This window comes from Drosophila eugracilis, unplaced genomic scaffold (assembly GCF_018153835.1).
Source record: "Drosophila eugracilis isolate 14026-0451.02 unplaced genomic scaffold, ASM1815383v1 contig_440, whole genome shotgun sequence".
In the NCBI taxonomy this organism is placed as follows: Eukaryota; Metazoa; Arthropoda; class Insecta; order Diptera; family Drosophilidae; genus Drosophila; species Drosophila eugracilis.
The window spans coordinates 2,194,306-2,219,273 of record NW_024573306.1 but is presented as its reverse complement, the minus strand read 5'-3'; the positions used below and the strand labels follow the sequence as shown (position 1 = coordinate 2,219,273).

The window sequence follows — 24,968 nt, the reverse complement described above, 5'->3', positions numbered from 1 at the left end:
TCGAATTGTTTTTTTTTTTATTAACGTTATTATTATTTAACTTTTCCTTAAAAAAATGATTTAACTTTAAGGCCAAAAAAGTGAAATTCATAAACCATTAAAAAGGCAATGTTGGTTGTTTGCACCTGTAGAGTAGTGGGAACCAACAAGGGTGTTTGGGTAAACAGTCTTCCCCAGGACTTTTCCGCGGACTCACCTTTTGGCTTTTCTCCTGACTGATGGAACGCCGTCGCTTCCGCCGGCTGGAAAATGTGTTGATGAAAGCATGTGTTGAGCAGCAGCAGCGGTAGCAAAGACAAATGCAAGCGCAACATCTTCGGATCGTTGCAATATAGCTGACTTTGTTGTTAATGCTGTTGTTGTTGTGGATGTAGGGCGATATTTGCTGTTTTGCTGGCGATAGTATAACTTGTTGTTGCCGCGGGGCCAATGTGGTGACATCACACTTCCTGCTGCATCTTTTAATTTTGAGATAATTTTATTAGGCCGGAGGGGTTTATTAAAAACGGGATGGATGTTTTTGAAAACTCTCAGGCACCATTCGAAAATAACTGGATTTTTGAGGAGAAACAAAAAAAAAACGCGCGTTGATCAAGAGCTAAAACATTCACTGGCAGAAATTACTCTCAGATGCGAACGACTTTGGTGTTCTGTTTTGCTATCTGTTGTTGGGCCTCTCTTTCTCTTTTTGCGCCCCGCTCTCACTCGCTTTTCTGTGCTTTGCAGAACTTTTGGCCTTCCTATTGGTATTTTCTAATATGCAGGCGCTACTTTCGCCCATTCACAATCTTAAATTCAGCATAATTTTATTTATTCAAAAGTGGGCACTATCATCAGCGGCAGTTTAGCTGTATTTTATTTTCGGGAACTTAATTCAATTTGCTTTGACACAATCTTCACACACACCCGCACAAACACACACGCGCAGACAGCAGAGCGACCGCGACGTTACCGTTCGCTGCCCGATTTTGTTTTGAATCGCGTTTCTATGTAAAATCGGGTCTCTATATACAAACATACGTTACATACGTATACGAGAGACCAGACTCGCAGAGACAATGTAATCATTTCAGCTGTCTATTTTTGCTTCACTTACGGGCGGTCACACCGAAAATGTTATGAACACTGAGCGGAAATGTTAACATTAAATCTTTTAACAGTGGCAGAAATGGCAGCTGTAAACGTCTTTCAACATTAATTGTAAAATATAACAATAGCAGTAACATTCCTGCTGTTTAAAACAGTACATATGTTAAGTAACATATTTTCAAAATGTTAAGGTAAAATACTTCTATATTAACATGACGATATTATAACAGTTTGCGATTACGCATCCCAGACATAGCACAGACACAATCCTGACAAAGCTGGGATACTCACCCGATAGCAATCGATACCCAGAAAAAGTGTGGCTTCTCTTGGGCCAGAAAATAATGGAGACAAAAGGTGGCTAGCAATAGTCCTTTTGTAAAGTTGGTCACATTTCTGTATATATGTAGTGTGTATATTTGTTTGTATATAGAAACTCGATTCAAAACAAAATCGGCCAGCGAACGGTAACGTCGCCGTCGGACGTTTTTCTCGTATTTTGTGTTTTTGAGCACCCCAGCCGGAACTCCGTCGCCACCTCCTTAGCAAGTGCTTTTATCATTTTGCTGAATGAAAAGGCTCAAGTATCGCGACTATTGAGGGCTCACTGTGCCGGCTGTTAACGGGGAATCCTACAGAATGCACTCGCTGCACGGACAGTTCATGAGAATTTGACATTTAAGTGCGGGCTTTTGGTTTTGCCGCAAACTGCAGTTCGGCTTTATTTTGTGGCTTGGGCTAAGATTGGCGGACACACCCACCCGAAAACAAAAACAAAAAGTAGTCCAAAGGCCCCAATAGTTCTCTCTGTGTGTGTGTGAGAGTGTGTGCGAGTGAGAGGAAAGGGACTCGAATCGAATCGAGCCGGTTTTCGCGGTTGACAAAGCAAACAGAGAAAAATTGGCAAACATAAGCAAACAACGCGTAATATAAACAAAAGGCAATAATGCCGTTCCAAACAAACTGAAAACTAAAAGGTTTTTTGAGAATCGTACGCTTACTCATCATCTAGCGGATGCGAGGGAGACCACAACAATGCAAAATACTCTATAATTAGCTTCGATATTCCAACCCCCAAACATTATGGCCCAAGGCCCCCTCTCCCGCCCCGTAAAGAATATGGCAAAATTCCTGGCAGCCCTTGGAATCTGCTGTTGGCTCCTCGTTTCGGCCACCGCTCACAACTGTCAGCATCAGCATCCCAAGGCCCATGAGGTGAGTTGAGTCCACAAATGTTTGTGTTGGCCCTCTTTTGCTCCTCTTTGGTTCGCCTCTTCCCTGGCAACCAAAAACAAATAATAATACCTGGGGAGAGGGCTATTTTTGGGAACCGGAGCTTTTCACACCTGCACACACGTGCGTAGCATTTCCATGGGATTTAACCATGGGATTTAAGTAAGTCACAAAATCAGTTTTAGCTTAAAAAAGCTGGATTCCCGATCTAGAATTTCGCTAGTTTGAAAGTTGTTTATCATCAACTATTTTACAAAATTGAATATCAGATTTTTAAAATTTAATAAGGCAGTTAGTTTCAGAGATTGAAAAGCAGCTATCACTATTTCAATAGCATAAGCCAGTACCAGATTTCTTAGTCAGATTTTTTATGATTTCTTAGATAATTGTCTGCAAATAACAGATAATCATATATGATGACTATTTAAAAGTAGGTGGCGATTTTGTATCTCTAGCTTCATCAAGGCTAACGTTACGTCAATCCCATTTAACAAATGTGAAAATTAAATGTACTCAGAAATAAATTAAAATCTTAATAATGAAGGGTAAGGGATATTCTAAACTTTACCTAAAAAACCAATTCATTTGCCTGAGGAAACTTGTAAAAGTATCAAGAGATCCTCTAACAAAATATTTTACTATTGGCCAAAAGCCTATTCAACTTTACACGCAGATTAGCTTCCAAATTGGCTCTTAAAAACTACACGCTTATTGGGGGATTTCGATCAAAGTTGAACATGAACATGAAATACCCGCCCGTAAGCACTTGCATAAAATCTGATTGGAAAAACCAACATTGCAGAAAAGCTTGAACGGGCAGTCAAAGTAAAATTGGGCTTTCGATGCTCAAATTTCCAGCTTGTTTTGACGGCGCCTTCGGGTCTGTGTCCTTTGTACTCATTACAGCAAGCTCCTAATTGGTACTGTTTTCACTGGAAATTCATAATTGATTCGTTCTGCCTTGGAAAATACCTAATTAGTGCGAGTTTAAGAGGAGCTCTGAATTGCCGTTCTCATAATTCCATTCTGCCATGGAAATATAAACTGAAACAATAAGCAGGTGATGGCAACCACAGCTTATTGACTAATTCCGCCGGATAATAATATGCGCATTCGAGATGTATACATAGTAATTCAGTATTCAGTCAATGCAATCTGTGTGGTTGGTTTTGCCAGTAAGTCAGGTGGTGCTGCATATTAACAGGTAACTCATAACTGGTAACCCACCATGGTGCCGCTTACCAAACCGCCATCCACCTGCACCACATCCAGTGGTCTAGTTAGAGTTTAATGTCACACTATGTCCGCCAACTTGTTGCTCTGGATTCAGATTGAACCCGGCTTTTGTTTTTCTTTTAAGGGGTTTTTCCTTACACTTTACTGCTTTCCAATCAACAACATTTTAATTGCCACGTCGCCATAAATAAAGGTCGCAGTCAATTGCGCAAAAAGGGGAAATTTACATGATTACTATATTGTATGCGGTACAGTCGGTCCTCTGTGGTTGTAATGTTCAGAAAACCGGAAATTGCACTTTCTCAGAATGAAAATATATTTTTAAAACTTTTTAATTAAGTTTTTCGGCGAAGTTATTATTCTTGGAAAGAAATCATTTGACATCTTGAGTTTGTAGTTTCATTTCTAAGAATAAAATAGGTCATACATTTTGTAGATTAGAAAATTTCTTGATTTCCTCTTATGATTATTTTGCAGAAAACAAATATTTTCATTAAAAGTTTTAAATCTTTATATTTTTAGTCACCATTAACAGAACTTTATAATAAAGGGTAGAAAAAAATTTTATGACTCAACCTGCTTAACCACGAATTAATAATTTAAAACCCAGGGGAATATGTGGAAAAACTGTGCAACCACAAAGTCTTAATTAGCGAGTAACCACTTTGGTTTCGAGCAAGTAAAAGTGAACTGGAATGGCAGGGGAAAATTAATTCAGCGACTGTCTGTCGATGGCTAACGATGCTGTCGAGGTCGCCCAGCATGTAATTAATTGAATTATCTGTAACTTAAACTGCTATAAATGCAGAAAACAGTCGCCCAGATTGTGTGTATCTTTTTCTTTGGCAACGGAATGTTCTTTTTGTCTATCTGTCTGCCTGACTGTCTCCATGCCGATTTAAATTGATCCTGTCAGGAGCAGTTGTTGTGTAAGAACATAAAGATAAACCTGCTGCGGTCTGGGTCCACTGACCGCGTGAGCGAACGACCCCAAAAATATGTACGTAGTACTCATACCTCCACTGATACCCATACCAAATACCGGTCCAGTTGAAACCGAAGCTCTCAATTGTAATTAGACTTATATAAATTGAAGAAGGCAGAACGAGCGCAATATTGTGTAAAAATCCCCAAATTGAATAATTTGTCACGTTGCCAGTGTGCGTGACTGTCAGTGATGCCGTGGACTGTACTCTCTGACCCAGTAATCCGATCAACTCAGCGAACCTAAAGTGCACTTTAAACGTACAATCAGGATTCAGTTCAAACTTCCGAAACTTCAGCTGGTTTTAATTATTTTTTGGCTTTCATCAAACTGAGCTGAGACTGCAGGGTCTCTCTCGGTGGAGGATAAAAATCGCAGTCAACATAAATTTTCTTTGAGCTTAAACAAGATAATAATTTATATTAACAACGATTTAATTAGTTCTCACTGTTCCCCTGTATAATCTTCCCTACAGTATTTACAAACTTTCTTGTTTTGATATGTCGAAATTACATTTGCCACACCGTTTGGCTGAGCCCCTTGGTAACTATAAACACAGAAATGCAAATGCATTCATCTCGCCAATATGTTTCGCCAACATCTGCTTGTATTTCCATTTACATTTTAAGTGGATAGCCGTCTTGCCATACTTCTGCATTATAGACCCCCTACCATTCCTCACGATTAAATATTTATCAACCTGAGGAAAACAAACTTTAAACAAACAGCAAAGTTACTTTGTAGCAAAACGTTTTAGACAGCCAACAAGAAGCCATTCACAAAACTTTGAAGCATCCTCGAAAAGGCGACTTGCAGAATGAGAAGGAGATCGATGATGGATTCTCGGGTATTTTCCAGAAAAATAGAGCTGACTCGTCTTGCTAGTGAGGTATTCATGGAATTGCAAGTGTAATTGGCCAATTAGGAGCCATGAAGCTTGAGTTGCAGCAAATAAATTGTAGGGATTCCCGTCAAATGAAATTTGCATACAATTGGAAAGTCATGAGGCGGAGTTAAAATGAAATAACAAGCAAAAGCTTTCATTCAAAAATTATGGCCTCAAAAAAGTATTTGTTATAATGAAAACTATTATAGTATTATATATAAAAACAAATTAACAAACTCTGTGGGGATTCCAATGTTATTAAAAAAAAAGTTTAAATGAAAACCTCCTAATGAAATAAGTTAATCTTTAACTATTCATAGCTTTTGTTGGCTGTCAATTATAAAACATTAGTTTTATGTTCATGTTTCATTTTATGAGTCCATTTCTCTCATATGAAAAGCAATCAGAAAAATGGTAGGTATGTACATATGTAATTTTGGCAAATTAAAAAGTTTAATATCCAGGGGCTGCTGTTATATTTTCAACCAGAAACGACGAACTTCATCACGTTAGCAGTTACAGTTGCCTTCCGTTTTTTCTTTTCATTCAATTAAAACTGCTGTTAGAGCAGAAGCTTTCATTGGTAGCAAAGTAGTTTCCATAGCAATGGCAAATAGACGAGCTACTAGTAAAAATCTGGAATTTATCTCAGTTGCGTAGTTGGGCACCTGGGGGAGAAAACACGTTTATCAACGAATGCCAAACGCAGTTGGCCAAATGGCTGATGGATGTACACGTTGATGCCGCTTCAGGGCCATTAAAGCGAAACTGTTTTGAAACAAAACACTGGCAGCTGGAAGCGAGCAAACAAGTGTCTTCAGCAGGAAGAGATTCATGCCCAAAGTGAATCCATTTTGGGCGAGGTCAATTCTTCATCAGGGTCCTTGCATAAGTCCCTTTAAATCCCTGTGCATTTTGCTCCAATCAACAACGTTTCGAATTGCAAACACAGGCATTAAATTTCACTTCCATTCATGCTCAACTTGTGCAATACAAAAGGCTGTTTCTCGAACGTGTCTCAAATTGAATGCCAAACTAATTAGGCATTGTCTTAATAATTAAAGGAACTTAAACTGACTTCTACATGAAATCCTTAATACACATTTAATTTGCTTATATTAGTTTATTTATGAAATGGATTTTAGCTGTGTAAGCTTTGATTTGACTCATTCATTCATTTTGGCATCTTAACAATAAACTTCTTAATCTTAAGTAAATTTAATGCAACATTTAATGTTTTGCATTGTGGAGTAAAAAGTAAAATCAGCTGCATGAGATACATTCACTTGCTGGTATTTTACGTTAAAATTTTTCATAGATTTCACCTGTCGAAGTGCAATATATTCAAAGGAATTTTCATTGGAATTTCACTGGAAATATTTATAACAAAACGAAAAACCAACGCTTTCATGGAACTTTTACTGTCATTTAATGCAATTATTCAATTGGCTGGGTCTATCATCCCGCTCAGAACTCATCCAATTTATTTGAGTTTGCGGCGTAAATTGTGCCACTTGACTAGCTGCTGATCCGGGCGTTCAGCTGGTGCTAAAGTGCCTTAGATTAGCTGCAGTTCATAATTTCAATTAAGTAACAAACACACAGCTTTTTTGCGGTCAAACTGTGAGGTAACGAACGAATTGAGTAAAAATAATCAGCAGTTGGCGAACAGATGAGTCAGACAGCCAGGGACTTTAAAAAAAAGAGCAGACCAAAAGAGCCAGCAAAGTGGCACAGCATGCAAAGTGTGGCCATCGGCAAAACCCGGCTCAGAAAAATATTAACAAGAAAGAAAAAAGTAAAAACACAAATTGGTGAGCCGAAGCTTAGCTGGTCGAGAGAATCCAAGAGTGAGAGTGCTGGCCGAACGAAAGTGAAAGCCCAAATACAAACGCTCAATGGAAAGACGGGATTTCGATTGATCTGCCGAACTTGAGCGAGCGTTGAACGCAGGTGACAGCCGGCGGAAAAGTACACTCGAAAAAATAGGGTTAATGTTTGTTGTAATGTTTAACCCATTTACTCTGTTTTTTTTTTGTAAATTTAAGCAAAATATTCGCTTGATTAAATTAAATTGAAATTGCCATTTAGTTTATCAAAATAGGGATCAAGGTTGATTTCATTGATTCGTTGCATTAATATTTATAAACTATTTACTTTTTCGTATTTTTCCAAAATGTGTAATCCTAAAATTGGGCTATTAGAAACGGGAACAAAGCTGATTATATTATTTAATATCAACACATTGTGGCATCGTTATGGAAATTGCATTTCTGTTTTGATTCAATAATTACATGAATATTTATAAGCAGTGAATAAATTTGTCTGTATTACTTAATTTCAATATGATAACATAGTGTTTGATTGATTTATTTTAAACAAAAGAAAACCTGATGCTTAAGCTTTGCAAAAATAATTATGAAAGCAAATTAAAATGTGCTCAAAAATACTTTAATTGATTTCGAACTAAAAATGGAATTCATATTAAAAAATGATTTAAAGCTTTTAATTATTCAAATAATAATAATGTTAATAAATTCAAAAATATATTTAGTATATCCCATTTTATATCTAGATTTAAAAACCTGGCTAATGGTTTTTTAATCTTTCCAAGCGTTAAATGATATTTTTTCCTGTGGAACATTGTTGGGCGGAAGAGAGTGTAAACGAGTGAGATGAAGACGCAGAAATGTTGTCAGTTACGGATTGCTTGGCTATTGGCAGACCGGGCGACTGGCTCCGAGCCATAGAGACAGACGTTAATAATTACTCAACCGCCATCGATGATCGATTCCCGCGCCCAAATTAGCATGCGCAACTGGACAAACCGCGTTGGCGCCTCGTAATCCCGATCTCCATGCCGAGAGATCTCCACCCGGAGCAAGCGTGCGTGGCTTGCAGTTGGCCATTTATGACAGCTCTTTTTTTATTTGGTCTTTTTAAGCCACCTCTTATTTGTTTTGGCTTTAAAAGTAAATACGGGAGGTAATCAGGCGGCCGCATGCTCAGCCAACTGTGGCCGAAACGAACATTTCTCTTTGCTTTTCTTTGCTTTTCTTTGGCATTTTTATTTATATTTTTTATTTTTTGTTTGAATTGTTACCATTTCTGAGTTAAACGTGAGTCGCATGGCCAAAGCTGGACATGCTCGAATGTGGCCCACAAACCGAACAAAATTTGTTTGCCACTCGAAAGTGTGTTAGTATGCAAGCGGGTTGGGCATTACGTCTTATCAACGATTGAATAAGCCAATGTGTCATGTGCATACGAGGAGTATACCGGTGTGGCTAGAAAGTGTGGCTAAAAATATGGTCATTTATAGGATGGCGATATCATTTGGTCGACCTTCTTATCAACAGAATATTTTTACTATATTTTATATTATTTTTTACAAGATATAAAAAGCAGGCAATTACCGTTTTAAATCCCTTTTAATTTATGAATTGCTTAAAAATTTTTGTTGCCAATAAAACTGAAGTGACATCGTGCAGAAAATACGTTTTTAGTGTTTTGTTAATAAAAAATCATTTAAAAAAAAGTACTGAGCCATTCATTTTAAATGCCAATACTTGGTTAATGTACCAAGTTGAGTGCAAACCATATTGGCCATGATCAACTGGAACTTTTGATATAAATCCAGCTTCGTCTGGGGTCCAATTCCAAAGTCGCATCTCAGTGCCAGCCTTTAAATGAAAATATAATACTAATGTATGATCGTAACATAGTTTTTTTGTCAAACTTACCACGTAAGGACATGTGTGATTGACATTTGTGAATGCCGCCACATAGGTATATATAAGATTGGAAATAAAGAACTTCCTTCGGTTCTTAAAGAACGCGCAAATGTCCATTTTTATGTCGTACAAAAAGGGATGCCAACCTCCAATCTCTCGTTTAACAATTTTGAAATGGATTGCAAACTGGGTTAGATATTAATCATAGTCATAATATGTTGGTTATTGAAATTACCTCTGATACGGTTTTATTAATAAAGGCTGCAATGTTGATCATATTATGTTTCCGATCAATCGCCTTTATGCCGCACTCATGATGGGGAATAATATCGGGTGATCCAACCTCGCAATTTAATGAGTTAAACTTGTAGGACCCTCGGACCTATTACATTAGTGGTTTAAAATGCTTCGCACTTTCTTTTCTTACTCACATTAATAATATTAATGATATTTAGCCAGAGTACTAACAAATTAATAACTTGCGCTCTCTCCATTTCGTGATATAATAATATAAATTGTCCTCGATTTTCAGACTATACTGGTTTACTTTGTTAATATATTTTTAATATCCCGATTTTATCTGTACATTTATTGTCAAGCGGGTTGGCCATTACGTCTTATCAAAGATTAACTAAGCCAATGTGTGTATGGCTAGAAAGTGTGGCTAGAAACATGATCAAATAAAGAATAAGGAATATTTTTAATATGTAAATTTTTAGGTATTTTTACAAGAAATTAAACGTATTTATTTACCGTTACTAACCCCTTTTATTAATCCATAACTTTTTAAAATATTTTTAAATTCGTTTCCAGTGAAACTGAAATGATTTGCTTAAGAAGTAAGCACTTTGTTGAAATATGATTTGTCGGGCAACAATCGATATACAAACTTTGGTCACTCTTAAGCTACCCTTTTATTGCTTTATGCGATATTTTCTTATGTATTCCTTCTTCTTGTATCTGCTTTTGAAGACGTCACCACATATTGTCGCGCAGCCTTATTAAACATATAAACTTATAAGTTACTCATGTTAAACATACAGCTTCTTATCCGAGTTCCACAATAAATAAAATATCATATAACCAACAGGTTATGGGCCCAGGGCTCGTGTGGATAAAAAACTGTGACATTAATTTAAATTACTGTGTGTGATTGCGAAAAAATTAATGAACATGAGTGGACACGGGTTATGTTCCATCGAAAAGTTGGATGAGGAAAATTACGCGGTATGGTCGGTACAGATGAAAAGCATTCTGGTGCAAAGTGATCTGTGGCCAATTGTGTGCGGGAGAACTGTGAAAAATGAAGGGGATAGCCAAGAACAAAACGCATTGTTTGATACACGGGACGAAAAGGCATTAGCAAGCATATTGCTGGGTGTAAAGTCGTCGCAAATTAACTTCATAAAGAATTGCACGTCGTCAAAAGAGGCATGGGAGAAATTAATGAGTGTGTACCAGCCGCGCGGACCAGCTAGAAAAATAGCATTGTTTAAAAGATTGCTGCGAATGAGCTTGCTAGAAAGTACAAGTGTGCAAAGCTATATAAGTGAATTCTCGGACATAGTGGAAAAGTTAAACGAAATAGGAATGAACATAAGTGAAGACATGCTTACAATTTTGTTGCTAACCGGCTTAGGCAAATCATTTGAAAATTTCGTTGTGGCAATCGAGACGCGAGAAATGTTGCCGTCCTTATCTGACTTGAAAATAAAAATTATTGAAGAAGGACAGAGACAACAAGTGAAAAGTGAAGTTGCGGACAGCAGTGTACAGCAAGCATTTATGTCGCGCGCGAAGAATGTATACCAAAAGGGTAATACAAAAAAGAAAAAGAAGTGCTATAGGTGCGGACGCGAAGGTCATTTTATAGCTCAGTGCAAAGAAGAATTAAAAAATGACAAAGACACAAGCACTGAGAAGAAGAGAGCCCTTGCTATTCTGGCGAATGTGAAGAAAACTGACAATTTGAGCAAATCAATGTGGTGTCTGGACAGTGGCGCGACTGTACACATGTGTTGTGATAAGTCGTGGTTCGTAGAAATGAGAGAGCACAAAGAAAAAAATATTTCTTGCTGGCGCCAATTTTGTGTTGGCCGATGGCATTGGCACTGTGTGTGTTAGTGTAAAAGTTTCACAATAGAACTGAAAAATGTGTTGTATGCAAAAGAGTTACAGACAAACTTTATATCGGTGGCTAAAGCAGTTGAAAATGGATATAAAGTCATTTTTGATAACCACAAAGCAGTGATTAGGGATAAACAAAATGTGGACATATTGAAAGCGTGCAGATATGGTGACTTGTTTATGATTGACATAAAAATGAAGCAGTGTATGTATTCTAATACAAACAGCAGTGCAATGTGGAAATGGCATTATCGTTTTGGCCATATAAATTTGTCAAGCTTAACTAAAATGGCGAGTGGTGGAATGGTGAATGGTTTAAAAACAGTTAATACAAAAATTGACTCAAACAGCAATGCGTGTGAGACTTGCGCCAAAAGTAAAATTAGTGTGAAACCATTTCCAAAGAAATCTGAAAGTCGTTCAGAAGAAGTGTTGAATTTGATTCATTCGGACATATGTGGACCAATGAACAAACCGTCTGTCGGGGGGTGCGCGTTATTTTGCAACGTTCATTGACGATCACTCGCGTTATACAGCTGTTTATTTTTTAAAATCTCGTGATGAAATACTAAGCGCATTCAAAGACTATGTTGTGTTTGCAGAAAAACAACGCGGAAAGAAAGTAAAAGCAATTCGAAGCGATAACGGGCGCGAGTACGTGAGCCACGCATTTGGACAATTTCTTACTGAAAACGGTATAGTAAGACAGCTGACAGTACCCTATACTCCACAGCAAAATGGAGTTGCCGAAAGAGCAAATCGCACTCTGGCAGAAATGGCCAGGAGTATGTTGATTCATTCAAGCGCAGATGAGAGCCTGTGGGCTGAGGCAGTACAGACTGCAGCATATCTGCGCAATAGGTCAGAAACAAAAGCGTTGTGCAACATGACACCATATGAGGCGTGGGTTGGCAAGAAACCGTATGTGTCGCACCTCAAGGTTTTTGGCTCAAAGGCAATCGTATTGAATAAAGCCCATAAAAAGAAGTTTAGCCAAAAAGGTAATGAATACGTTATGATTGGCTATTCAGCAACGGCAAAAGCATATCGTTTGTTTTGTCCTAAATCAAGGAAAGTTATTGAAAGCAGAGATGTTATTTTCATGGAAAATAATGTAGGTGGATCTCCAAGCGATAAAATGGAAATGGCATTGTTTGATGATTTTGTAGCAGATAATCAGCAGGCACAAGACAACAATGATGAGCAGCTTCAGGCAGAGGATGATTTGGACGTCGGAGAGGATGACTTGGACACAGGAGATGATCAGAACAGTGATGAATACGAGAGTGCTATCAGCGATGAGGCAGAGCAGCCTGCTGTATCTGAAACCCGTGGACCAGGGCGTCCAAGACTCGTTAAAACTGGCAAGCCGGGGCGACCACGTAAGCAATACAACTGTCTGAATATGCTGAAGGCAGAGGATATACACATTCCAGCAAATTTGGGTGAGGTTAATCAGTCAGGAATGAAGCAGGAATGGTCAGCATCGATTCAGAAGGAGATGGATGCGCTAGAGGCCAATAACACGTGGGATCTAGTGGATCTGCCACAAGATAAAAGGGCTATAGGCTGCAAGTGGGTATTTGGCGTAAAGGTTGACAAGGAAGGCTATGTAGAGCGCTTTAAGTCAAGACTAGTTGCCAAAGGATGTGCTCAGCGCTATGGTGTTGACTTCTGGGAAACATTCTCACCTGTGGTCAGATACCCGTCCGTTAGAATGATCATGGCATTGGCGGTTGAGAAGAAGCTGCATTTGCATCAGATGGACGTATCTACTGCTTACTTGAACAGCGAGCTATCGGAGGACGTGTACATGCGGCAACCAGATGGGTTCGTAAGCGAAGAGTTTCCCGAGAAGGTCCTAAAGCTAAAGAAGTCTCTGTACGGGCTTAAACAAAGCGGCAGAGAATGGAATACTAAGCTCGACGCAGTATTGAAAAAACTTGGTTTTACACCGTGTGTCAGCGAGCCGTGCGTATATGTACGCAATGGACAAGGTAGTATAAATATAATAGCAGTTTATGTTGACGATCTTTTACTTGCCAGCTCAAATAAAGATGAACTTTTGGGCATCAAAGCATCAATCGCTAATAAGTTTGATGTTGTGGATGGCGGCCAGCTCAATCACTTTTTGGGCATCGAAGTTGAGCGCGATGGCGAAACTGGCAGCATAGCTATCGGCCATAAGCAGTATGTCGAGCAGATGCTTCATGCCTGGGGCATGTCAACATGCAAACCTGTAGCTACACCACTGGAGGCGGGTCATCAAGTCAAATGTGATGACGCCAAATGCAAGGCCATTGACGAGAAAGGCTATCAATCGTTAATAGGCACCCTGATGTATTTGGCTATAACAACTAGGCCAGACATACTACACTCGGTAGTGAAACTGGCGCAGCGCAACGCCAATCCTCACAAGGAGCATGAAGTTTCGGCAAAGCGCGTGCTGAGATATCTTAAAGGCACGGCTAACATGAAGCTTCACTATCAGGCTACTGGAAAGGAGATACATGGATACGTGGACGCTGACTGGGCTAACGATACTACAGATCGCAAATCGTATAGCGGGTACGTCTTCATTGCTGCTGGCGGGGCAATTTCGTGGGAATCCAAAAAACAAAGTTCGGTGGCACTTAGCAGCACCGAAGCCGAGTACATTGCCTTATCCACGGCAGCTAGAGAGGCGATATATCTGAAGAAACTATTGTATGAAATGGGTTTCTTAGAAACCAAGTCCGTTTTGTTGTATTGCGATAATCAAAGCGCACAATGTTTAGCTAAGAATCCGATTTTGCATAAACGTAGTAAACATATTGATATTAAGTTTCATCATGTACGAGAGTTATATACTAAAAATGAAATAGATGTTAAGTATATAAGTACTAATGATATGGTCTCAGATGTGTTAACTAAAAACTTGCAAAAGAACAAACATGTAAAATGTATTAATGAAATGAATTGTTATTAATATGTATAAAGTATATGATTGTTGAGAAGGAGTGTTGAAATATGATTTGTCGGGCAACAATCGATATACAAACTTTGGTCACTCTTAAGCTACCCTTTTATTGCTTTATGCGATATTTTCTTATGTATTCCTTCTTCTTGTATCTGCTTTTGAAGACGTCACCACATATTGTCGCGCAGCCTTATTAAACATATAAACTTATAAGTTACTCATGTTAAACATACAGCTTCTTATCCGAGTTCCACAATAAATAAAATATCATATAACCAACACACTTAAAAGAATAGTACTGAACCATTCATTTTGAATGCCAGTTTTTTATTAATGTACCAAGTTGTGTGCAAACCGTATTGGCCATGTTCAACTGGAAATTTTGATAAGATTCCAGCTTCGTCTGGAGTCCAATTCCAAAGTCCCAAGTCTGCGCCGGCCTTTAATTGAAAATATTGAACTAATATTTTATTGTAAGATATTTTTTCTTACCAGATATGGGCATGTGTGATTGATATTTGTGAATGACTTCATAAAGGAATATATAAAATTAGGAATAAAGAACTTCCTTCGGTTCTTAAAGAACTCGCAAAGGTCCAATTTCATGTCGTACAAAAAAGGATGCCAACCGCCAATCTCTCTTTTAACCATTTTGAAATGGATTCCAAACTGCAGTAGACATTACTTTTAGTAGTCGTTAAATATGTTTTAAATATTTCAAATATTTCTGAGACGTTTTTAAGAGCGTAGGATGCAATGCTAAGCATATTATGTTTTCGATCAATCGCCTTTATGTGGCACACATAATTGTTAATACTTTCCGGTGGAACAACCTCGCAAGTTAATGAGTTAAACTTGTAGGCCCCCTGCACCTATGAAATTTGTCCTTTAAAATGCTTCGAACTTCGTTATCTTACTTACGTTAGTAATACAAAGGTTATTTAGCCAGAGTATGGATAAATAAATAACTTGTTGCCTCTCCATTTCATGAAAAAATACTACATTTTTTCTCGCTTTGCAGAGCGTAAAAAAATAATTTCCATAATTTCTTTTTAATAATCCATAATACATTAAGGTATTTCTGTCTTAATCAGAGCTAAATTTAGACGTGAATAAATTAAAATATCATTTTTTCTGGTAATTATCATTTGAAAAATAAAACAGATCCGTTTATTCTTAAGGCCGCTACTTTGTTGACGTACCAAGTGGTCTGCATGCCATATTGGCCATGGTCCACTGGAAATTTATCTATTACTTTTTCCTCGTTTGGAGTCCAATTCAAAAGCGCCATTTCGGAGCCAACCTAAGAATAATTAATGAAAATTAATATAATTTAGTAACAAAATTTGAACTCCGGCTTTACCAAGTATGGACAGGTGTGATTGACGTTTGTAAAAGGCATCATAAAAGAATATATGAGATTGGAAATGAAAAACCTTCTTCGGTTCTTAAAGAATTGGCAAATGTCCATTTTGATATCGTACAAAAAGGGATGCCAGCCGCCACTTTCGCGCTTAACTATCTTGAAATGTATCTGAAACTGAAGTTAAGATAGTCTTTAGTATATATTTCTTTTGGTTCATATCTCAGTTATCGAACAACCTGTGATATGGTTTTATTTAGGACCGCCACTAGGTTCATCATATTATGCCTTCGATCGATGGCCTTGATGTTGCACAGCTTCATATACCCCATTTCTGGGGCACTTACTTCGCAGTTAAGTGAATTAAACTTATAGGAACCATTGACCTTGGAAGAAACGGTTTTAATCCTTATCTGATTTGTTATTCAATGATTTACTAACATGAATATAACTAAAATGATTAATCCAAAATACGCACAAATATATAACTTGTGTTTTGAACATTTTACTATATTTTACAGTTTAAACAAGTTATAGACAAATGTACAAGGAACATGCGCTCTGATCATGTTTTTATTTAACACTGAATTGGTTGTAATCTACACAGGTTCATTTTTACTTTACTAATTGCTGATGACATTTGTCTGATTTAATATTTGAACTTGATGGCACTGAAGTACAGTACATATTCGGTATATGTTTATATTAAAATAGTTGGATTTTTATTTATAGTATTAAAATGTTATCTATTTTTAAGTTGTTTATTCTTAAATCTTTTTAAGTTTTATTATTAATACAATACCATATAGTTTAATTACGTTTGTATGTATTAAATGTATTTCTGTTACTTACGGTTAAAAAATATCTTTGCGTTTATGTCCAATAGAGTACAGTTCTTGATGGCCACAAAATAGCATTACAAAGTTTGAATTCTGCTAATTACATTTATTTTCTTTAATAAATACATGAAAATTTTATTATAAATGATTTTTTTAATGTGCTCTTTAATCTTTTAATCGAACAATTTTCATTTATACTGTTATCTGAAAAATAAAACAGATCCATTTACTTTAAATGCCACCGCATTGCGAACGTAAAAAACTGATTGAAGGCCATACTGGCCGTAGTCCAATGGAAATTTTGCCAGAATTGTATCTTCACTTGGAGAAAAATTTTTAATTGAAATCTCTTCGTTAGCCTTGGAAGAGAATAGATAAAATATATAAATTCATTAATTAATATAGTAAGATATTTTAATTGGTGGTCTTACCACGTATGGACAGGTGTGATTGATATTTGAGAATGGCCTCATAATGGAATACATATAATTGGCAATGAAAAACTTCCTTCGGTTCCTAAAAAACTCGCAAACCTCCATTCTGATATTGTAAAAAAAGGGATGCCAACCGCCAATTTCTCGCTTTACGATTCTAAAATTCAGGTCAATCTACAGCAGAGATTACTTTTAAATTTCCGACATTTCACATCCCAAATTACCTGGGTTATGTCTTCTTTTAAAACAACTGTTACGTTCAACTTGTTATGCTTTCGGTCAATAGCCTTGATGCGGCACTCCTTTAAATAGACAATTTCTGGAGCGACGACTTCGCAGTTAAGTGAGTTAAACTTATAGGACCCATTGACAACCTTCAAAAGAGCTACGTTTTCATCCTTAAGCCATATATATTTTACTATTTACTTACATGGCTATAGGTAATAAGTTTTAAACAAAATATGCAGAAATATATAACTAGTGCTCTGGACATTTTATTGTTGAGTACTAAACCTTATGGTTTCGATGTTAGAAATAGTTCGTCGTGTAGCTATACCCTTCGATCGTAAAGTGAAAAGGTATATTGTTTCGTTGAAAATAATGTAATAAATTATGGGATCACTTGGAGGATCAGCAATGTCCATTTATCCGTAAGTCCTTATAAGTGCTGACAACTCAGAAACAGATTGAGCAAGAATGGGGATTGGTCATGCAGACTTTAGAGATGTCCAGCCAGATAGATGTCTCACATGTCTTGAAAGACATATTTTAGGACATGATATTACCAACAGGTGTCTCTATGGAAAGTACAAATAACATTATCTACTGGACTGTAAAAATAAGGGGTATCTAATAGTCGTTATTATATATTGGTTATTCAATTATTTATAGTTTGTTCGGGTATTTTTATGGTTAAATACAAGCCATTAAAACTATTTGGAATATATGTTTTATTTATAAATTTCTGAAGCAATAAAAAACTCGTTTTTTCAATTAGTTTTTTTTGCAACTAAGCGTTTATAAATGAATCAAATATCAAAGATTTTAATCATTTAGACTAACGTGTTTTTAGGAAGGTATAAACTACCCATCAAAACTAGTATTAAATTTCAATTAAAACCGTCAAATATATTTTTTTCATTAATGGTAGACCCTTATACATAATCATAAATGTGATTTAAGTTGCCCATTATAGAAAAATCGTGTTCATTAATGTGTACCGCCATTCAACTGTAAACGGTCCGCATCACAATGCATTTGGGTTGCATTAATACCGCAAAGATATTGACACCGCTATAAACCCGCTTGCCAGCCCCCTTCTATATCTCTTCCCCCTTAATGACAGCGAACTCATCGAGCTGCCCCGTCTAAATGGTTTTGTGCGTCATCATCTTTCACCTGCCAAACGTTTCGCAGATGATTTGTAATTTGTGCGGTTTTTCAAATGCTTTTTCAATGCACTCAACCGCAGCACAGCTTACGGGGTTTTTTTTTTGGGGATAATGCCTCCCATCTGGGCACGATCAATGTGAAGATCGTACATTATGTTGGTTATACTTTTTTTTCGAGGGTCGTTGTCACGATTATGGGAAGCTTTGGAGATATATCTCTTTGAAGGTTTATGGTTACTTTACTTATCTCAACGGCACATGACTTTCGCAGGGCGTTGCCATAGAGGGGTTAACATTGGGGCTTATATAGTACATCATTCATGAACGTGACTGAGAGACTAATTGCAGATGGCTAATCTTCTCATCAGGGTCTTTACTTTACTTTATAATGCAACTTAACAATAATTAAAAAACTCTATAAATGGTAGTAGTTTTCTTATAATTAGAGAACACTTCCTAAAATCGCATTACAATGTTCTAAAAATGTAAATCAAATTTGTGAGTTTATGCTGGAAGAGATTACTTCAATATCCATAATTATTCGTAAACAATGATGTTTGAAAACTTAAAGAAACAATGACAGACAGATATTGTCACGTTGGCAGCTGATCTGCAGTCATTAGAGCTTCGATGACTTTGATGGGTGTTTAGATAAATCCCAAGATTCAGTCAAACCCTGCAGCACTTCATCGCAGCCACACCACTGTTTGCTTAGCTCATTTCAATGCCAAACTCTTTTGTCTGATCGCGATTGCCACAACTATTGTTGTTCTTGGATAAATAGGAATGTTATTTTTTCTTCAACGGGTTCGTGCAGGTGTCTAACTTTGCCATTTACCGGCAGTTACAATCCACACTTGGGTGAGAACAGTGAGAACACCTAACCAATCACTTCCCACGATGAGGGACATATGGTGCTCCATTAATTACGACAGCTAAGCTGTATGTCAATACAATTCTTGTGTGCAAATTAGCTTTATTATAATTTCAATTGCCCCTCTTGATGATGTTGATGATGATGATGTTGTTGTTGTTGTTGCCTTTCACTTTGTCTGACTTTTCATTCATATATGATAGACACTCTTTGATGACAAGAAAGATACTTTCGTTTTCGAAGCCCCTCTCCTCGGCGGCTTCTTGAGACAGCATTAGGAACCTTTTAAGACCGCTTTCCGGTCCTACAGACAGACAGAATGTACATACATTTTTGATGAGCACATATTTTTAGCAGCACTCAAGCGCATCTCACAGATGTCGTCGACAATTTATGCTGATGAGTGTCAAGTGCTTTGTCTGTCTGTCGACGAATTATCTGCGGATAAAGGTTCGCCATGCATATTCAACGAAGACATCTAATTTATTCCTAATAATTGGCACAGATTGCACAATGCGACCGCAGAGCACGATAGTAATAATAACAACAGCATCGAAACAATGGCATCGCCGAAACAACGGGCTAAAATAAAACCCAAATCCAAACCCAAATTCAAATCTGAAACAAAATAACCAGCCCAACAAATCATTGACATTTCGATGTGCCAATCGTTCGACATTTTGGCGGGCAATTTAAAATTAATTTCCCTGCAATTTGCGCAGACCAATTACCGCCGTGGAACTGCCTTTTTGTGTGGCCTTTGTCTGACTACATGTCGTCATTTAATAGTTAACAACGAAATTTCGCTTTCGTTTAAGCTCCGTTCAGTGATTTCTTGATTTCTTTATATACAAAGTATCTTGATTTCTTCTCTTCTGCCATCCGTCCGCCGCCGCTCTCCCTTTCGGCACTATCTGATCATATCCATCCATCTTTCGTTTTATAGGTCGTCCATGGCGTGCGCATCCAACTGGCTGATAGCGAAGATGACTCCGAATCCGCCGGAGAGCCAGCCAGGCATAGCGTGCGCCGGCGCAGCGTTGCCGCTGAGCAGCCGCTGCGAATTCTGCTTGTCTACGATGAGTCCGTCTACAGGTGAGTAACAAGGGGTACACTCTGGAAAATAAATATATAACAGCTTGAAATTATAAACATATTTTTACGAAAATTTTAAATTTTAACATAACTTTGCAAGCTAAAATTCCTTAGTCTTCTCTAAAGGAAAGTTACATAATTTCCCCAAAATGATGTATATTAGTCAGGAAAATCGGTACTAATAAGTTTTTAATTGACTTCTTAATAACTTTAATTGCTTTTGGTATAGATTTATACGATTAATTGTTGCCAAAAAAGATTGATCACTCATCCGAAGTATTGTCTTTTCAAATAAATTTTTATTTTCATTTTCATAAGTTTTCCATTTTGAACTTCAGTTGATATTAGTAGTTTTAGACTGAAAATAAATGTAGAGAAGTTTTAAGTGCGATTTGATTTATTTTGCCTTAAAAACGCACTTTACAGAGCTAAGTTTCTTTTAGTGTAAATCTGTGCTCCAGCTCTGAAAATTGGCTTTAATTGCACTTTAATGGCAGCCAGCCAAGCAGACAGAAAAAACACAATTTACAATTTGACTTGGCCGAATGTCAAGTTAACATAAAGCCGCGCAAAAGCGAGTAAATAACTCACTCTCCCGACCGTTTTGCTTTGGCCATGCACCGTTACGGCCGCTCCGCGTTGGGTAACAATATACGTATACTTCAGGCCCGAATCAGTTGGCCATGTGTGTGCGCAATTTGTCCAAATCAAACGCAGTGGGCCGAGGTGTTGTCTCCTAAGGTTAGCCATCGATTGCTCCATCCACATGGTCACTAGCTGGTAGTTACTAGCCACTAGCCATTTGGCCACTATAACTGGCCAGATTGGCTGACAGTTAACACTCGTTTCGATCTGACCGATCGATTTTAGAGAGTATTGGCAGGGGACAAGGTCAACAGGAAAGCGGAGAGTTGACTCGGCTTGACTATAATTTTGGGGTCTCGCTGTCCGTTTCAATTCAATGAATAATTTAGTCGCGAATAAGTGACTCAAACAGGTGCTAACAGGTACACAATTACCCGGTATAAGTATCAGACAGTTGACAGTAAATATCGGGCGACCTTCTCGTAAAAGTGCTTTCGTTGAGGAATTTACATTTACAAATTGATTTTGAGCTTGTTTTGAGTTTAATGTAATGCTGAGACGATTGAAATCCGATTATTTGGTTGTATTGATATCAGCTTAAAGTTTTGGACGACGTATTTAATCCGGAAATTAAAGTACATCAAAAATATCTGTAGTTATTGTTAACTTTTGTAAGCTAGGTTATTCGCAGATAAGAGCACCAATAATGGTTAGTTGGAAATTATTTCTTTGTTGTAAGTAAAAGTCCTTAAGAAAAGAACCTTCTCTTGGAAATCAAATTTTGCAGAATTGTCCTTGACTTATAAGCTTTAACGGCGTAATGAAGTTCCTACCCTAAAACGGTTGTCAGGGCTTCTTATCATAAAAACAAAATTGGCTTTTCAGATTTCTAGCACTTCTCAGAACGCCTACATCTTAACAGAAACTACACCCACGTCTGCTGTGGCTACCTCTTTTCCCAGAGAATCTAATAAACTAAAATATTTTCTTGTTGTTTCATGGTTACCCCCTGCCAGGTTGGAGGAAGAGAAATTTAATTTGATAAATGTGAGTTGACATTTCTTGGTTTTCTTGGCAACGTGGCTGATGTCTTTGATTTAACCCATTTTAGGATACCGTGCTCCCTGAAGCCGTGCAGTTCTGGGAACAGGCGCTGATGGTGCGAGAGACCAAAGGCGTCATTCGTCTCAATAGGTATGTTCTTCCGCTTGAACAAAATCGGCAAACTGTATTAAATATTTATTACTGAAATTTCAGGAAATGCGACAGCACCCAGGTGTACGTGAAAAACGGCCACACCCACTGCATTGACCACTGCAAGGCGACGACGATGTGTGGTGAGGTCCAGGTGCCCGACGCTCACTTGGACGTACGTATCCTTAACAAAGTTTTCCATGAATTCCATTCAAGTTTAGGCCAACAAAATTCTGGGAAATTACCACCACACCTAACTTTGCTCGAAACGCCTAATTTCGAGGAAAGGCCTTGAGGAAAATACATGCAGCTTAATTCAAAACTGGTTTAGGCAATGAGCAATTGCAGCTTTGATCATGGGTCACTTAAATAGTTGGAAGCTTACAACACCCTTCGCAAATTGCTTTTTTGTGTGAAGTAACAAATAAGTTTTTTCTTTTTAAAAAAGTTAATATTATTGGGATTTATTTTATGCAAAATATTTAAAAACTTATTAACATTTCTTTCTTTTTTTATTTCTTTATTCTTTTAGGTCTGTCGAGTGTGTAATGCCACAGGTCAGAACTGTCGAATAGATAGCAATACGCAACCGGGAGATGGCATTGAGAATGCAGATTTTGTCTTTTATGTGTCTGCTAGACAAACACAGCGTTGCTTTAAGGGTCTGACGGTGGCCTATGCGGCCCATTGTCAGCAGGAAGCAGCTCTGGATCGTCCAATCGCTGGTCATGCGAATCTCTGTCCGGAGAGTATCAGTACAAAGCCGCAGGAGCTACAAACACTGATCTCCACTGTAAAACATGAAATCCTTCATGCTTTGGGCTTCTCCGTAAGTCTGTACGCTTTCTTCAGGGATGATGAAGGAAAACCCCGGACTCCAAGAAAGTCTGACACTGGCAAGCCGTACCTGAATGAGAAGTAAGCTTACAATGTTTCCATTTACTGCTAGAAGAAAATCCAATTGAAATTCACAAAATCCCATCTCAGATTGCAGATCCATCAATGGAGCAACGAAACCATCCGCAAGGTGGTGCGAGAGAACTGGTCTGTGCGTGGTGGCCATGTTAACAAAGTAGTGGATATGATGGTCACGCCGCGAGTGATTGCCGAGGTGCGTGCCCACTTCAATTGCAATAAACTGGAGGGCGCTGAGCTGGAGGATCAGGGTGGTGAAGGTACTGCCCTGACCCACTGGGAAAAGCGCATCCTCGAGAATGAGGCCATGACTGGCACGCACACACAGTCGCCGGTCTTCTCGCGCATCACCCTCGCTTTGATGGAGGACTCCGGTTGGTATCGGGCCAACTATTCCATGGCAACGCCGCTTACTTGGGGAAAGGGATTGGGATGTGCGTTTGCCATGCGCAGCTGCAAGGACTGGATACAGTATAACCATGCCAGGGGCCGCTCCATACATCCCTTCTGTTCGAAGGTTAAACAGGATCCCCTTCAAACCGAGTGCACAGATGATCGCAACTCTGTGGCGTTGTGCAACCTTATTCGCCATGAGTTCGAGCTGCCTAAGAGCTATCAGAACTTTGACAGCCTGAATCACGTGAAGGATGGAGAAGAGGGATACTACGGTGGGTCCGTCTCTTTGGCCGACCATTGTCCATACATTCAGGAGTTCACCTGGCGCAGCAAGAATGTGATAGTGCGAGGATCTCATTGTCGATTCACGGAGAATAATCCTAGTAAGCCAAGGCAACATCATGACCTGAATTACTAGCTTAACTCACATTTTATCTTATCTTGCAGAACCTGAAAAGAACTTCGCCTTGGAGAGTTATGGCGAGGGAGCCAAGTGCTTCGACCACAGTGAGTCCATGTGGGAGGAGCGATCCTGTCATCAGACTCGTGAGTGGCAGCACTGGGGCAGTGGATGCTACAAGTATGACTGTTTCGATGGGCGACTGTACATCTTGGTGGGCAACTATAGTTACAAGTGCTCATTTCCCGGACAAAAGCTCTCCATTCGAATTGCGGCTAATGGATGGCTGCACAAGGGGGCAATCATGTGTCCGCCGTGCCATGAGCTATGCGGAGAACAGTTTGCCGCCCAGGGCAAACAGTGTCGCCCGGGCGAGGAGCCCGATCCGCTCAACAAGTACCCGCGCGACACTCTCGCTTGTGGAGCGGGCAGCGAAGTATCACTTTCCGTGGCCATAATGACCGCTGCTCTCCTGCTTTTCGGCCTGCGATGTGGACTCAGTTAGGCTGGTCAGGATGATGCAGGGGTGCAGTTTTACTTGCTCTATATGTATTTAGTGAAATTTGTACATTTTAGCTGTATGATATAAGCTCAACTTGTCTAGATTTAGGTCGATCGTAAGTGTAATACTACCAAAATCTGAGTGGGTCGGATTTTTAGGCAAAGAAATTTAGCCTCTTTGGACAACTAGTAAAAGAACTAAACATTGTTCTTCGACTACTTTTTGTAGCTTCATTTTATTAATTTTTGCTCAACAGTTCAATTTGACCGCTCCTTCGAAACATATTACTATTTAATCGTATTTGTATTTTGTCCATCCCAAAATGTGATTTTTTAAGGTGCCCTTGGATGTTTCATGCACTTTGAAACGGCTCTATATACTTCAATGAGGAGCATCCAAAGACAATTCTGTTTCTGATCTACATTCCAAAGCCTGTTGCGAAAAATATTTGATATTTGGTACTGTGGCATTAAGCAGTTCCACTTTGCTTGTTGTTTGATTCTTTGTTATTTATTATGAATATGGTTTTCGAAATTTGTTGATTGCCTTGTGATTTATCTATTCGATTAGTTTCGCTTAAGTTCAATGTGTTTTTCTATTTCTGCTGCCTGTCAAGCATTTAAGAATTGTAAACTCAGCCCTCGATTTGTAATCTAGCTCTTAAGAACGTAAAAATGAATTGTGAATAAACCACTTATAATCGCAAGTTTTAAAATAGTTTCTAAATAAAG

General features: G+C 38.3%; 6 protein-coding genes across 6 annotated transcripts in view; 1 reads left to right on the top strand and 5 right to left on the bottom strand.

Moving 5' to 3' along the window:
* Positions 1 to 987, bottom strand: part of LOC108105231 (disintegrin and metalloproteinase domain-containing protein 12) — a 33,637-nt gene extending 32,650 nt beyond the window's left edge. The window contains 1 exon segment of the mRNA XM_017211699.2: positions 197 to 987. Coding sequence (XP_017067188.2) covers positions 197 to 314 — 118 coding nt within the window. The 5' untranslated portion in view covers positions 315 to 987.
* Positions 988 to 1,532: 545 nt separating this feature from the next.
* Positions 1,533 to 24,943, top strand: LOC121530239 (leishmanolysin-like peptidase). Its single transcript, XM_041818975.1, has 8 exons — positions 1,533 to 2,304; positions 20,097 to 20,245; positions 21,847 to 21,877; positions 21,942 to 22,024; positions 22,088 to 22,199; positions 22,557 to 22,942; positions 23,012 to 23,718; positions 23,783 to 24,943. The coding sequence occupies exons 1-8, from the start codon at positions 2,173 to 2,175 to the stop codon at positions 24,238 to 24,240; spliced, it is 2,058 nt and encodes a 685-aa protein (XP_041674909.1). The 5' UTR covers positions 1,533 to 2,172; the 3' UTR covers positions 24,241 to 24,943.
* Positions 8,954 to 11,868, bottom strand: LOC108109794. Its single transcript, XM_041818977.1, has 4 exons — positions 11,860 to 11,868; positions 9,399 to 9,473; positions 9,173 to 9,349; positions 8,954 to 9,112 (listed from the first exon to the last, which is right to left on the bottom strand). The coding sequence occupies exons 1-4, from the start codon at positions 11,866 to 11,868 to the stop codon at positions 8,954 to 8,956; spliced, it is 420 nt and encodes a 139-aa protein (XP_041674911.1).
* Positions 14,353 to 15,233, bottom strand: LOC121530244. The gene is made up of 4 exons (XM_041819005.1): positions 15,171 to 15,233; positions 14,974 to 15,115; positions 14,742 to 14,917; positions 14,353 to 14,689 (listed from the first exon to the last, which is right to left on the bottom strand). Exons 1-4 carry the CDS (start codon positions 15,231 to 15,233, stop codon positions 14,534 to 14,536), a joined length of 537 nt encoding a protein of 178 aa, XP_041674939.1. The 3' UTR covers positions 14,353 to 14,533.
* Positions 15,394 to 15,959, bottom strand: LOC108113097. The gene is made up of 3 exons (XM_017223555.2): positions 15,852 to 15,959; positions 15,613 to 15,789; positions 15,394 to 15,552 (listed from the first exon to the last, which is right to left on the bottom strand). The coding sequence occupies exons 1-3, from the start codon at positions 15,942 to 15,944 to the stop codon at positions 15,394 to 15,396; spliced, it is 429 nt and encodes a 142-aa protein (XP_017079044.2). The 5' UTR covers positions 15,945 to 15,959.
* LOC121530242 lies at positions 16,652 to 19,199 on the bottom strand. The gene is made up of 4 exons (XM_041818990.1): positions 19,115 to 19,199; positions 17,110 to 17,270; positions 16,883 to 17,059; positions 16,652 to 16,810 (listed from the first exon to the last, which is right to left on the bottom strand). Exons 1-4 carry the CDS (start codon positions 19,197 to 19,199, stop codon positions 16,652 to 16,654), a joined length of 582 nt encoding a protein of 193 aa, XP_041674924.1.
* Positions 24,944 to 24,968: the final 25 nt, after the last annotated feature.